The 14,603-nt window shown below is 30.3% G+C and overlaps 2 protein-coding genes across 3 annotated transcripts; one reads left to right on the top strand and one right to left on the bottom strand.

The window, feature by feature from the left end:
* The first annotated feature begins 219 nt into the window (after positions 1-219).
* Positions 220-5,109, top strand: LOC105790360 (uncharacterized). 2 transcript variants are annotated; one of them, XM_012617926.2, is made up of 9 exons: positions 220-521; positions 1,378-1,481; positions 1,664-1,819; positions 1,964-2,069; positions 2,285-2,467; positions 3,001-3,157; positions 3,675-4,000; positions 4,198-4,287; positions 4,696-5,109. In XM_012617926.2, exons 2-9 carry the CDS (start codon positions 1,467-1,469, stop codon positions 4,761-4,763), a joined length of 1,101 nt encoding a protein of 366 aa, XP_012473380.1. In that variant the 5' UTR covers positions 220-521; positions 1,378-1,466; the 3' UTR covers positions 4,764-5,109. The 2 variants fall into 2 exon arrangements, with proteins under 2 accessions (XP_012473380.1, XP_012473381.1); XM_012617927.2 differs by having other exon boundaries at positions 227-521; positions 3,690-4,000.
* Positions 5,110-5,905: 796 nt separating this feature from the next.
* LOC128042888 (non-specific lipid-transfer protein-like) lies at positions 5,906-7,345 on the bottom strand. The gene is made up of 2 exons (XM_052634239.1): positions 6,980-7,345; positions 5,906-6,052 (listed from the first exon to the last, which is right to left on the bottom strand). Exons 1-2 carry the CDS (start codon positions 7,318-7,320, stop codon positions 6,046-6,048), a joined length of 348 nt encoding a protein of 115 aa, XP_052490199.1. The 5' UTR covers positions 7,321-7,345; the 3' UTR covers positions 5,906-6,045.
* Between the last annotated feature and the right edge of the window lie 7,258 nt (positions 7,346-14,603).

Raw genomic sequence — 14,603 nt, forward strand, 5'->3', positions numbered from 1 at the left:
TAATGACCATTTTGTAACTTTTTGAAGTTGAGTGACCAAAACCCAAACTTACTAATAGTTTAGTGACTTTAACCAAATTATTAAAAGGACTAGAAAATTAATTATTAATCACTCCATTGGTTGATTGCTTTCAACAGTCATTTTCTGCCCCCAATGAGGAATCCTTTTTAATTTATTACCAGAAAAATTAAAAACTACAATAAAATGCCAAAGAAAATCTCAGCCTGAGATTTTTTCTCTCTGAGCTTTTAACGATAATAAATTTATTTATTAAAATTAATTAATGTCATTATAAACCCTAAAAAAACCCCTCAAAATCTTCCATAAATTTCACTACAGCTCTGACATTCAGTGTTTTTTTTCCCCTATAAATTAAAAAAAATATTTTTATTTTTGTTCCTCGTTATAGTAAAAATATCTCTGCAAAGGCATTTCTAGAAATCATTTCTCAAGTCCCCAAGAGCTTGAATTTCTAGCTTCAATCGGGAAATTTCCGTACCGTTTGAACTTGTATCTGTTTGGTACAGTAGAATTTTCCTAAGCATTTATTTAAAATTATTATGTGTTTTTTTTTTTTTGAATTCTTAAGTTTGGATCTCTAATTCGTCGAAGTAAAAAATATTCGATATTTTAGTTTTTTCATGCTTTCGAGAGTCGGCAATTTTGTTTGTTTATTTCTTTAAATTATTATTATTTTTTTAGAATTGCTTAATTTAAAATTCTGGTTCACTTTCTTTATTGTTTACTTGTTTATTATAGCTAAATGCAATTCTTTTGGGTTCCTTTTAGAATCTTCGTTTTATTTACTGAAATTGACTGTAGCTGGTTATGATTATTGCGAATTTTATTTCATTATTTTTAGATCTGTTTGATTAGATTCAAAAGCTGGAATTCTTTTTCTGCTTTATTATTTTTTTCTTTTTTGAGTGTAAAATGCGTGACGCGTAACTTGCCTTTGAAAATTGAGTAGTACCAGAAATGAAACACTGTAGTTCTTTTCGTTGATGCTTGCCTCGAAAATTTCTATTTATTAGGACATGTTTTATAATTTTGTTGGGAGTTAATGAATTTGACCTAACGGTCGATTTTGAGCAATGCGGTTGCGTTGGAGTTAATGATGAATAAACGTCCTTAATTTTAGGAAATTAATTGGTGAATTTGAGAATAGCTAAGCATGGTGTATTTCTTTGTTTTTGGTTCTAACCCTAGTAAGTGGCATATGGGGTGCATTCTTGTTTCATTATGAACAGGGTTTTGTTTTTATCATTATGAACAGGGTTTTGTTTTTATCTGTCTAAATTTATAGCTTTTAGTCAGGAACAGTTCCCTTCATGGTGCTATTGGCTCACAACATTGTGATTGTAAATTTCTTCACAGGTTGGATATGGTTACTCAGATGCAGACATTCTTAGATGGGGAGTGTCTGAGCTGAGCAAAGAGATGCTGGATATCGGCTTTCAGTTGGAATGAAGAACTTGCAGGTTTTTCTCTTTTAATAAGTAATTTTACATACAAGTGATTGCTCGCTTCCGTGTTAGCTAAGTAGTCATTGCAGGGAGTTGTAGGTGGTCGTAAGAACTGTTTACAGATTTCTTATTGCCGCATTAATCTGCTTGTCAGTTCTTTGACACTAACTTTAAGATAAATTTTATTCAAATTATAGAGCACAGAAGATAAAAAACCTTCTACTGAAGATTCACATGAACCAAAAACGGAACAGCAGAACAATCAAACTGCAAATGGCTCCTTAGCAGACACTGGCTCTTTGTCTGCTTCAAGCAACAATGGCGGAAAAGTTTCATGCCAAGATATTGAACTGGTAAGAAACCAGTTCCTTATTTTGTTTTATTTATCTCGTTTTTTTTTTCTTTCCTTCCTGATGCTTCATGCTAGGTCGAGTTCTATTTATCTTTTCCTATTAGTTATATACAATTTAATGATTTATGTGAACTGATTGCTGCAGGTCCAGAATTTAATTGAACGATGTTTACAACTCTACATGAATAGAGATGAGGTTGTCAAAACCCTCTTGAATCGAGCAAGGATAGACCCTGGATTCACAACTTTAGGTGCTCTTGCTGAAATATCTTTACTACTCTGCACATATATATTTTAAATTTGGAAATTTCAATAAAATGCATTAAATGTGCATGCATAAACCGCAATAGCAAAATGAAAACCAATCTACTGCAATCATATCCTTGAATAAAATATATTTCTTGTTCAAAAGTGATTGATTTGGGCACTAACTCTGTTATTCTCTTTACTGTTCATGTTTATTCAGTATGGCAGAAGCTGGAAGAGGAAAATGCTGAATTTTTCAGGGCCTATTACATAAGGCTGAAGTTGAAGAAACAAATCCTTTTATTTAACCATTTGCTTGAGCATCAATATCATATGATGAAATATCCAGTGCCTCCAAAGGTTCCCCTGGCTCCAATACAAAATGGAATTCATCCCATGCCTGGTAGGTTCTGACTAAATAAATGCTAAACACAAGCTTGTATTATTTTAGTTATCTTATAAAGTGATAATGATTTTTGGCATTGAATAGCCACAAGTTTTAAGAAACTTTTTGAGTAGAAACATTGCTATAGTATTGTTTTTTGAACACGATAAATATTTCTGACTGCCACTTGATATAATAATTTCAAAGTTAGATATCAAATCCTCCTTTCAAATTCACAACGTAAGGAAAAGGAAACTTGGGTTCCGAAGATTTCTAGAGAATGGTTTTGTATTTTAAAATTTAAACTCAATATGGTGTCTATTAGCTGTTTGTTTGATTATTTCTAATTCAGGAAGTTTGCAGTTATATTCTCTATTAGAGGATTTAGTGAGAAGGATGGGGCATTGAAACAAAATCACAACTTTCTTTTTGGATCAGTATTTGTGAAATATACTTAAGAGGCAGAGGATTTATTGTAGGAGTTCTGAGTATTTGGTTTGCATGTTTATGTCACTATTGTGGTTATTTAACTGCACTTCTTTGCAGTGCAGTCAACAACTTACCGATGGGATACCCTGTGCTACAACCACCAATTCCGGCTGCAGGGCAACCTCATCTTGACTCTATGGGCATATCAAGCTGTCATGTGGTCAATGGAGTCCCTGCACCCAGCAATTTTCAACCTATGCGTATGAATTCTGAAAAAGAGTAAGAAGTTAACGATCTCCTTTTTTTTTTTTTATATGTATATATCATTAGTTGCCTATTAAAGTTTGCAAAATATTTGCTAACATGCATGCATGGAGACGCTTTTTCTCTTTATTTTAATGTTCTCATGCTATAAGTTATGCTATTTCTCCCAAGATAGCTTGCCTAATTAACAATTTGAGTACTTGCCATCTAGTTATGTTCCGCTGATTTCTTTCTGCATTCTTTTGGTTGAAATATTCAGGAGCTGCTTGGTCAGATTTGCGAAACATGCATGATTGCATTAATGTTTATATCATATTGTTCATTAGCAACTTTGTTCAATTAAGCTGTAATTATAATGATTTTGCTTAGCTACATGAATAATTTTTACCACCACGTTCTTAAAGAATGTTTAGATATTAATTTCTTGTCAAACTATCTCCAGCTTTATCCCTATTGTGCCTTGCTTTTTGGCTATTAATTTTTTTCCTGGCTAAGTACAAGAAGTTTATGGAAGCTTCTCTTCTAACTCTAGCATGTTGATGGACAGCAATGCCACTGATGTAACACCTGCAGCTCCTCCAACCACTACCGTGTCATCTATGTCAGAGATGCCCGTGAGCCCTACATCAGTGGCATCGAGTGGGAATTTTCCCTTCACTGCATCAGACATGTCAGGGATAGGAGTAGACACATCAGCACTTGATTCAGCCTTCACAACAGATGTGGCAAGTTCAGTAGGATTGCAGCTGGGACCTGAAAATGGAGCCGGGAATTCTAGAGATTCCCTTAGATCATTGGATCAGATTCAGTGGAATTTCAGTCTTACAGATCTGACAGCAGACTTGTCAAACTTGGGAGGTGTGTTATCTCTCTCACACTCACACATACATTTGAATATTCATGCTTTTGTATTTGTTTTTCAATTTTCTGTTCTTAATACGTTGTGCATTGCTTTCATTGTTGGTCTTAGTGACCGTCTAGGAACCCAACATTTTTTTATTGTTTTTCTTTATGGAGCTTGTTGTCATAAAGTGCGGCTCACCGAATTTTTACAGATTTAGGAGCCCTTGGGAACTATCCTGGTTCTCCTTTCCTTGCCTCTGATTCAGAAATTTTGCTTGATTCTTCAGAGCAAGAGGATATAGGTAAGGTTGCAGAATGCTATTTACTTTGATGCCCACTCGATACTTTGTGATATCTATTATGTTAACGAATAATATTTCAAGCCTATGTTGCTTTTGACTCTTCATTTACCTTAAAATACTTGTATTCGTCACATATTTAGATATAAGTACGAAGATATTACCCTCCAGATACATGGAAAATGAAAAAAAATGAACATATCCATGTCAGACACATTCTCGTACACTTGAATTTATTGCAATGTGCAATTAAGATCTCCGCATGGTCTTGTGAGTTATAGTAGTGAGTAGGCAAGTGGTATCAATGTGCCATTTTGAAATACGCAGTTCGTTGACATTTACACCATTCGATATATACTCTGCATACCCGTGTTCTTTTACCATACACTAATAAGTCTTAACTTGTTACAGTGGAGGAATTTTTTGTTGATTCCGTACCTGACCAGCCAAACTCTCCATCTGAGGAAGAGAAACCATAGACCAAGGTGAGTGTTTACCTTCTCATCTTAAAATTGTTACCGGTAGGATAGATTTAGACCAATAAGAATAACATTTGACATCTATTCAGTAGGCATTTCGAGTCTTTAGCAAATTTGAAGCTTTAAGCTGTATAATTTTATATCTCGGTCGATCGAATAGCAGTCAGCAAACACCAAACCAGCCATGTTCCCCGGTTGTAATTTTTCACGCATTGTTGAAACGAGACTTTATTTAATTATTATTGTCCGATATTTGAGGTTGCCGGGGTTCGGTCCCTGGTCCTACACTCTTGCCAACAGACTGCATGACTATTTGGCAATATGAGATTTTTTTATTTGGTTCCTACATCTAGGAAATTATAATTGCAATACTTCCCTGAGGTATATCGAAATAGTCTGTTGGTAGCCTGTTAGGTTTTTAGTTCCGATCACCTGAAATTACTCTTTTAGTTTATCGAAAACGAACTTTAAGATTACTAAGAATTAAAATGAGGATATGTTCTCGAATTTATAGTTTCAAACATAACACATCTCATTTGATATAATACTCAGTCAGGGGCCGGAATTAAATTGTAATTTTTAATAGCCTATATTTTTATCATTTTTAAAGTATTAAATTAAATTTTTTATCAGTTTTAAGGGGCTAAAGTGTAATTTTATCTTTATTAATTTAAAATTTCTAAAATGCCTAAATGCACAAATTTTTATTTTAGGAGCCGGGCTCTGCGACCCCCTTAAATACACCACTGTACTCAATTGGTAATACCATTTGATTGATTTGCTTTTATTTTCTACTTTGTAAATAATAAATAAAATTTTGAATTTTATAATTTTGTTTATTTCTTTTATACTTTTAGTAAACTAAATTAATTTTTAACTTTTAATTTGCACTGACTAAAATTATACATTTAATTTATATTTAAATAAAATTGTAATAAATGTTTTTCGTATTTTAATAAAAATTGGTAAATGTGAAAATAATTAATATTGGGTAATTGTCCACTTAAAACATATAAGTAAATTCTATATTATTAAAAAGTTTTAAAATATATAATATATGTTAAATTTATTTATTGAAAGAGTTAAAAAACGTACACGACAGCTAATAAGTTTAAATTAAGTTATAAAAAATTAGATTAAATTTAATTGTAATTATTATTTAATTAATCATAACTTAAGTGCAATACAAGGGGTTGATTACAGATCATTTTATGAAAAGTTCTGCCCATTTTTTTATTCATTTGGCATGCTCTTCATTTTCACATTTCCCCCACTTCACTCTTCACACCCTGCAACCAAAATAAAATAAAATCAATAGTAAATATCTTTAAAATAATAGTAAAAATAATAATAAAATAAGAGTTATATAATATCCAAATAATAACAATAAAATAGTAGTAACATAATAATAAAATGGTGTCAAAATAGCAGCAAAACAACTTATTCAAAAATTTTATCGAGGCTTGGTCCATTTAAAAAGTAGGTTTTGTTTTTTTGTTCGACTCTATTTTTCGGGTTTATATTTTTATTCAAATTTTTTTATTTTTCTGACAGATTTTCAAGCTTAAACGGACAATTTGACCCATAATTAAGTCTAATTATGTTGAGATAAATGACATTTAGGATGTTATTCAAAATAATAATTGAATAACTTGAATTTCTTTGATAAGCTCGATGATGCTAATTAAAAAATATATATATTAAAGATAGGAAAAAAGCTTGGTTAAGCTTATTAACTACTTAAAACAAGTGTTAATATGAGTTGAGATTAATCAGATTAAATTTAAGGTTTTTTTTCTATACTAGAGTTGATTGAGGGTGGATTTGAATGAGCGGTGTGTTTATTTATGGTTAGTATAAAAACATCAGTAGCGGCGAAATTAGATACTGTAGTGGTATTGTAGCATGAGACAAAAAGTAACTAAACACACTGCACTGCCAATCTAAACCCACCCTAAGTATATTAATAAAGGGTGCCCCAGGAACATGTAGGGTTTTAAATTTTCCCTGATTTTGTAAAATTAACTTTTAAAATCTTAAAATTTGTAGTTAATAAAATGATAAAATTTATATTTTAACATTCTAAAATTTATAATTCAATTTCGATCCCATTATAAAATCTTCGATTTTGCTTTTGCAGTGTCTCATTGTCACATAATCAATGAGATGCATATAATTCATATAAAATGAAACATAGGAAGAGAGTGTGGGTTTACTTGGTGCAATCAGTAGTGGCAGAAATTGGAGGAATTAAAGTATTGATACCACATTTCTGGGCAATAAGAGGGAATCTTTTAGGGTCATATGGTCCTATTTTTGGCAATACACCTTTAAGGCACTCGCATATTCCTTGCCTATCTAGTTTGGTGTTAGCTTGCTTAGCAAGCCCTTTAGCACCCCAACAACATCGTGGTGCCGGATCGGGTTGGCCTTTTATGAAGCTCAAGCAAGGGGTAATCGACACGATAACCTCCTGGCACGGAGGTGCGGCATCTGCAATTTCCGAACTAAATGTAAGTAGCACAAGGATGGTTAGGATGTTGATTAATTTAAACATGGTGGTCAATTGGGTGTTTTTTGGGCTTGATCTTATTGTGGTTTCCTTTGAAGCTTATGCACATATATATAGTTGAAGAGTATTTGGTATTTGTTGGTAAAAGTACCATAGAGGTTCTTATATTAAGAGTTGGATTGCATTTTGTCCCCTCTATTTAAAAAATAGGCAAATTGATCCCTACACATTAGATCAAAGAACAAATTGGTCATTCTGTCAAAACTTTTATCCAATTCTATTGTTAAAAATCGGTCCCTGTACGTCAGTATGAGTTAACATGGCACGCCACATGTGTCTGGTTATTTTGTTAGCTACGCCAATTTTTAACAATAGAATTGGATGAAATATTAACAGAAAAGATCAGTTTGCTCTTTGATCTAACATACAAAGTTTAATTTACTCATTTTTTGAGTTAAGAGAGGTAAGATGCAATCTGACTTTTAGTGTAGGGGCCTCTATGATACTTTTATGCTGCTTTAGTTAATACAATACAATGATAAAATTGGGAATATTATTATTGAGGAGAAAGTACTTGCGAAATCCCTTTGTTAATGACTAGATCAAATTAGTCCTTCTACTATTAAATGAATTAATTTGATCACATAACTATTAAAAAGAATTAAAAAAAGGTCATGTTGGAACAAAGTTAACATTTACCATATGAAATTAATTTTTCCATTTACATATCAACTCAAAACAAAACATCGCATCGGAAAAATCATAAAAACTTTCAAAATGTAATTTTGTTTAACAATAAATAACATTTTTAAACCGTAAATGCTAACTTTTAAAAAATTTATCTCATTTGATTCTTTTTTATTGGTACAAGAATTAAATTAATCCAATAATAGAAGAATTAATTTGATCCGACCCGACCTGATACATACCGAAAGGATTAAGAATTTTGAGGTAGTTGCAATGCAAGTCTCGTGATTGCATGTATCTTAGCATATTAGAGTACTAAAATGACAAAATTCAGGATTAAAGTTACGTGAATGTAACTTAGCACCATAAGTTACGTGAATATAGTGGCCAGGCACTTAATTGCCTTCCCACATTTTAGGGGCAAATTCGAAAAGTAATTTTAAAACGGGTCAAAATTAAATTATAAATTTTTAAAAGATTAAAATGTAATTTTATTATTGTATTAATTTATAATTTTAAATTTCAAAGGGATTAAATGATAATTTTATTATTTTTAGGACCAAACCTACCTCATGTGCTATCATAAAATTAAAATATTGGTTCTGATAGTATTTTTTATTTTGATTTATAGCCAATATTTATTTATTTTTTTGTTTTAGTGTTGTTATACCTATATCTCGCGAGCCTACTAATAAATCATCCTCAACTGTACTCTCTTCCACTATGTATTAACAAGTGTGTTTCTTCAAGTTTGCACTAACAGGGCACATCATTGGTTCAATCCGTTCAACAAATTGAATAGGCCTACTATATTAAAAAGAATGTAAATAATTTTATTCTATAATTTGTCTGATAAAATTATTGACTAAAATCTAAATTACCCTTACATCAACTAATATTTGTAACTCAATATTAAACCTACATGGTTGCAAATCACTCTCCTCACGCTAATCTTCACTTACAACCAATTAAACTCTCCAAACCCTCCTAAAAAAATTGTCATAAAACAAACCAATAAAATAGCAAAATACAAAAATCAAACACACTCGCAAAATCAATAGTTGACGCCTACCAACTAAGGGTAAGTTTGGATGGACAATTGGGTGCGGTGCGATGCGATGCATTTAGCTTACTTTTTGTCTCACGCAACAGTATCGCTACAGTATCTAATCTCACCGCCACCACTGTTTTTACACTAACCGCAGGGAAACGCACCGCCCATCCAAACTCACCCTAAGTATTTATAACTCTTCTTCTTCATTAATTAGTAGCTAAGAGATAAAATTTTATCATAAATTTAAATGTGGAGTTTTTTGAATAATATAATCCTATAAATTATCAGTAAACTACAAAAATAGTCACTTTTATTTGCCTCAGATTATATTTTAGTCACTTATGTTTGAAATTTTACGCTTTAGTCACTTACGTTATCGTTTTATTACGAAGTGATCACTCTACTGTTAAGCTTCGTTACCTCCCTAACGATGGTCCTATATAGCAATCCAAATGGGTTTTAAGTCTAACTTGGATATCCAATTGATGCAAATAGGTTTTTAATTAAATAAATTCCAGCTGTTGGGATGAAAATAAGTTTTTAATTAAATAAATTTAATTTGGACTGCCAGATAGGACATCCAAGTTGGCATTTAAAATCCATTTGGACTGCCACGTAAGACTTCCGTTAGGGAGGTAACAGAGTTTAAGGATAGAGTGACCACTTCGTAACAAAACAATAACGTAAGTGACTAAAATGTAACATTTCAAACATAAATGACTAAAATGTAATATGAGACAAACAAAATTGACTATTTTTATAATTTTCTCATAAATAACTTTATCATTAGGTATCCTACAACTTATTTCAAATAGATAAGGATTGACTTTAACAACACAAAAATACTTTGACTCCATCAAACAACTCGAGCAGGTGCTGATTATTTTAGTGTGCTAGGTAGAGGTGCTCATGGGCCGGGCGGCCCGACCCGACGGCCCGCCCGAAATATGGGAGGGTTTGGGTAAAAATATAGGCCCAAAATATGGGCTTGGGCAAAAAACGAGGCCCGATTAAAAAGCGGGCGGCCTCGGCACAACTTTTTGGCCGGGCCGGCCCGCCCGAATATAATAAATATTTTTATTTTTTTATTTTTTTTAATTTTAAAATACTTTTAAAATACTTTTATTAAATTTTTAAATTTTAAAATTTTTTTAAAATACTTTTTAATTTTTTTAATTTTAAAATATTTTTAAAATACTTTTTTTAAATTTTTAAAATAATTTTTGGTATTTATTTAAAAATGGGCGGGCGGGCCGGCTTATGAATTTTTCTCGGGCGGGCTTATGAATTTTTCCCAGGCGGGCACAGGCAAAATTCTAGGCCCATATTTGGGCGGCCCGGCCTAGGACCCGGGCGAATTTTTTCAGGCCCGGCCCGGCCCATGAGCACCTCTAGTGCTAGGCTTCAACAATTAATTTTCTTTTTGACAGTTGGTGAAAATTTGAAATAAAGTTGGTATTAATAGATATCTCATGATCAGAGGTGAAGCCAGAATAACTTTTAGGGGCGAATGAAATTTTAATTTTTTATAGTCTATATATTTATAATTTTTAAAGGATTAAATTGAATTTTTAGAATTTTAGAGGGTCAAAATACAATTTTACCTTTACTAATTTAAAATTTTTTTAAAAAAAATTAATGACCTAAATAGAAAATTTCCATTTTAGGGGGGCCGGCATTCGCCTCTGCTCATGATGAAGTAATTTGTTTGATATTTGATTGATACATTGATTTCGTGTTTGGGATAATTGACAATTGAGAATAATTTGAGTGAGAATTTCTCAATTAATTTTATAGTCTTTGTTATATTGTCAGTATGATTAAACTCATAAGCTCATGACAATAGAAAGATGAGTCAGCCATTGATTACATTCACCAAATATATAAACATTAACATCAAGATTAATTGTTTTTAGTTGTTCATTTTGGAATCGACAATATTAAATTACTTCAATCTTTTTAAAAGAGAGTGATTTATTTAGTATCAAAATTGAAGAATATAATTCCCAGATGTGAAAGTTAAAAATAAGTTGATATTTTATTTAGTGGAATCAAATTACAAGGGGTTGATTTATACATAATTTTATGAAATCCATCATTATTTTTATTCATTCTCCATACTCTTGCTTTTCACATTTCCCAGCTCTCTTTATACCCTGCAAGAAAAATGAAAAGAAAAAAATTCAATGTAATTGAGATCAGCATTCTATATACGATCAGTTTTGTCAAATTTTCAAACTACCGATAATATTTCTCCGATATATAAATAGAAAGATAACGCGTTTCAATACACTTTACATCTTCCTATATTGACAACAATGTCCATACAAATTGAGCTAAAATTCAATCAATGATGAATTTATATATTTTAATAATCGATAACCAATTGATTTAATTATGTTAGTCAATATCATAACTTACTAAATCAATAAATCAACATAGACTTAAGTGAATGGGTTGGTTAAAGCCATTACATAGGTCATAACTCAAATTCAATTTAAATTCGAATTTTAAAAATGATATTGTTGAGAAAGACAATTCCGAACTTCGAATATAAACCGTAAAATGGACATAAAAAATACTAAAAAAAAAAAAGAAGGAAGAGAAAAGTTACTTGGAACAATCAGTAGCGGGGGTGATGGGAGGAAAGAAATTCTTGATACCACATTTCTGGCCAAGAAGGGGCACTCGATTAGGGTCAAATGGCCCAAGTTGTGGCAATAATGCTTTAATGCACAGGCATACTTCTATCCTATCTTCTTTGGTCTTTAGTTCGTCAATAAGACGTTTAGCACCAACACAACATTCCGGCGCCGGATTGGCTCCGCCTTTTATGAAGCCCTCGCAGGGGCTTAAGTAAAAGATAACCACATCGCACAATGGTGATGCTGCTGTAGTTTCTGTAATATCCCGACTAAAATTAAGGAACACCAGCATGGCTATAAAGTTGATTAAGCGAAACATGGTGGCCAATCACTTTTTCTTTTCGTTTCCTTTTTGTTGATTTTATTGTGGTTTCTTTTGAAGCTTATGCGTGCTTATTATAATATAGGTTGAAAGTATTTGGTGTCTCCTTATGGGGGAAGATGGGGTAAAAGCATCATAGAGAACCCTATATCAAGAGTTAGATTATAATATAGTTAGATTACATTTTGATCTCTTTACTTAAAAAATGGTCAAATTAATCCTTGTACGTTTGATCAAACTGCAAACTGGTTCTTCTGTTAAAAATTTCATTTATTTTTACTGTTAAAAATTGATCCATATATGTCAATATAAGGTATATGCGACCCACCATGTGTCACTATCTGGTGATTTTGTCAGCCATGTTAGTTCTTAACAGTACAAAGGGATGAAATTTTTAACAAAAAGAACTAATTTGCTCTTTGATCTAAATGTGCAGGAATTAATTTGTTTATTTTTTTAGTAGAGGGGACAAAATGTATTTTAACTCTTAGTACAGAAATCTCCATGGTACTTCTATTGGGAAGATGGTTATGTAAAACTAATATGGTTTTACAATATTTTATAATTTTTTGCGATTGATATTTCAACGATAGAATTAAATTGGTCTTCCATACAAAATTTTGAGATTCGATATTTCTATCTTATCGATCTAAAATATTGTCTATATTATTATATATTAACAGTTGAAAGTTTTTGCTTAATAAAACAAATAGTTAAAAAGAATTTAGTCAAAACTTGACATGCATGAATAGAACATAAAATATGACGGTTGAATTGTTAAAATATCAATAGTCATATTTGTTTTACACTGTAAATATTTCCTTCATTATAAAGTGTAAATATTTCCTTCATTATAAATTTACATTTTATTAAAAAAGAAGAAGCTAATTTAGCTTTTTATATTTATAGAATTGAGAAATCTTATACTCTTTGGTAAGATAAAATGTGCCACATAGAAGGTTAATTTTTTAAAAATAATTCTAGTTGAATCCATGACAGAGAAAAATAAAATTATGTAATAAGATTTTAACAGAAACGAGCTAAAAGATATACCATTTACGAGGATATACGTTAAGAAATGCTTCTTAGTTATAAAATTTAATAATCAAATTATTTAATTTTAATTTTAATTATTTGTATTAGAATATAAGTTCAAGTTTAAATTTAAAATTATAATATTAATTAAAATAATTATTCTCGTAAATTACTCAAAGGAATGAATAAAAAATTTGAAATCAAATTCAATTAACTTGCCATCTACCGTAGTGTTAGTAATAGGTTAACACCTTATACTATAGTTAAAGTTTTGTATTTTTATGTTCACTTTACAATTTATATTTGAGATTCGTGATTATAAATTTCACAATATTTTCTGTAAAATTTAAAAGTAAAATTAATGATGATATAAATGAAACAATTTAAATATTGACGAATTTCAAAATCTGAAAGAAAAATATATTAGTGCAAATTATTACATCTCTTTATACAACATGTTACGACATCACACTGTAATATTAAAATAGTATGGGTAACTTTTTAAGTTTTGGAAATTTTAACTTGTAATTATTTGACTAATATGCATATTATAAAAGTTTAACAGATACATTTATATATATATATATATATATATATATATATATATATATATTTAAGGCACTTTAGATGCATAGGTCTCATACACCATCAATTAATAATAAAATGACATATTATTATTGGTGTAAAATAAAAATATTGAAGAACTCAAAATAAATAATATTAAATTTGTTAAACATAACTAAATATTAATTATAATTTTTTGGGTTCAGTGTTTCAAGTTTTAAAATTTAGGTTTAGGTTTTTGGGTTTTAAAATTCAAATTTCGTATTTAATTTTTTACATTTTATATTTAATGATTATAATTATAATTTTATTTTAAACCCTTTAATATTTTTTGTTTTACATAAGGGATGATGTATTATCTTATTATTAAATGATGGTACATAAAATCTATGCACTATAGTGCATCAAATATTCACTCATAAAATAAACATTTAAGAATTTATAATATAAATAATATTATATTATATTGAGTAGTTCTATATATAATACAAAATTTTCTAATGTTTATTAAAATACTTAATTTTAGTACATTTTTGTGGGGAGCGTAACGTAAAATTTTCCAAGAGATTCGTTCGTTTGGATGGGAAACTAAGTTTTTTTTTTTTTAAGGTTGTTGCAATGCAAGTCTCGTGATTGCATGTTTCTTGGCATATTAGAATATGAAGATGAGAAAATTCATGGTCGATGTTACGTGAATATATGGTCCAAGCACGCAACTGCCATTACCAAATTAGCAAATTCTCAAAGTTCCTTTTCAAGCTTCAAATATGCTAAGGCCGAATAAAATTATTATTAAATAGGTGTAAAATCCTAAAAAAAAAAGAAATTAAAAAATTGTACTTGTCCTCACAAATTTCGACGTTTTTCTATAGCTATATTTTAATAAAAGGATAAAATGGTACAATTTTTTAAAAGATTATAGAATAAATAAGTAATTATAAAATAAATTACTTTAGAAGAGATAAAAGAGTTATAATAATAAGAACATAAATTACTACTTGCCTAACCTATTAAAGCTTCC

The sequence above is a fragment of the Gossypium raimondii genome, chromosome 8, assembly GCF_025698545.1.
Source record: "Gossypium raimondii isolate GPD5lz chromosome 8, ASM2569854v1, whole genome shotgun sequence".
Lineage (NCBI taxonomy): Eukaryota > Viridiplantae > Streptophyta > Magnoliopsida > Malvales > Malvaceae > Gossypium > Gossypium raimondii.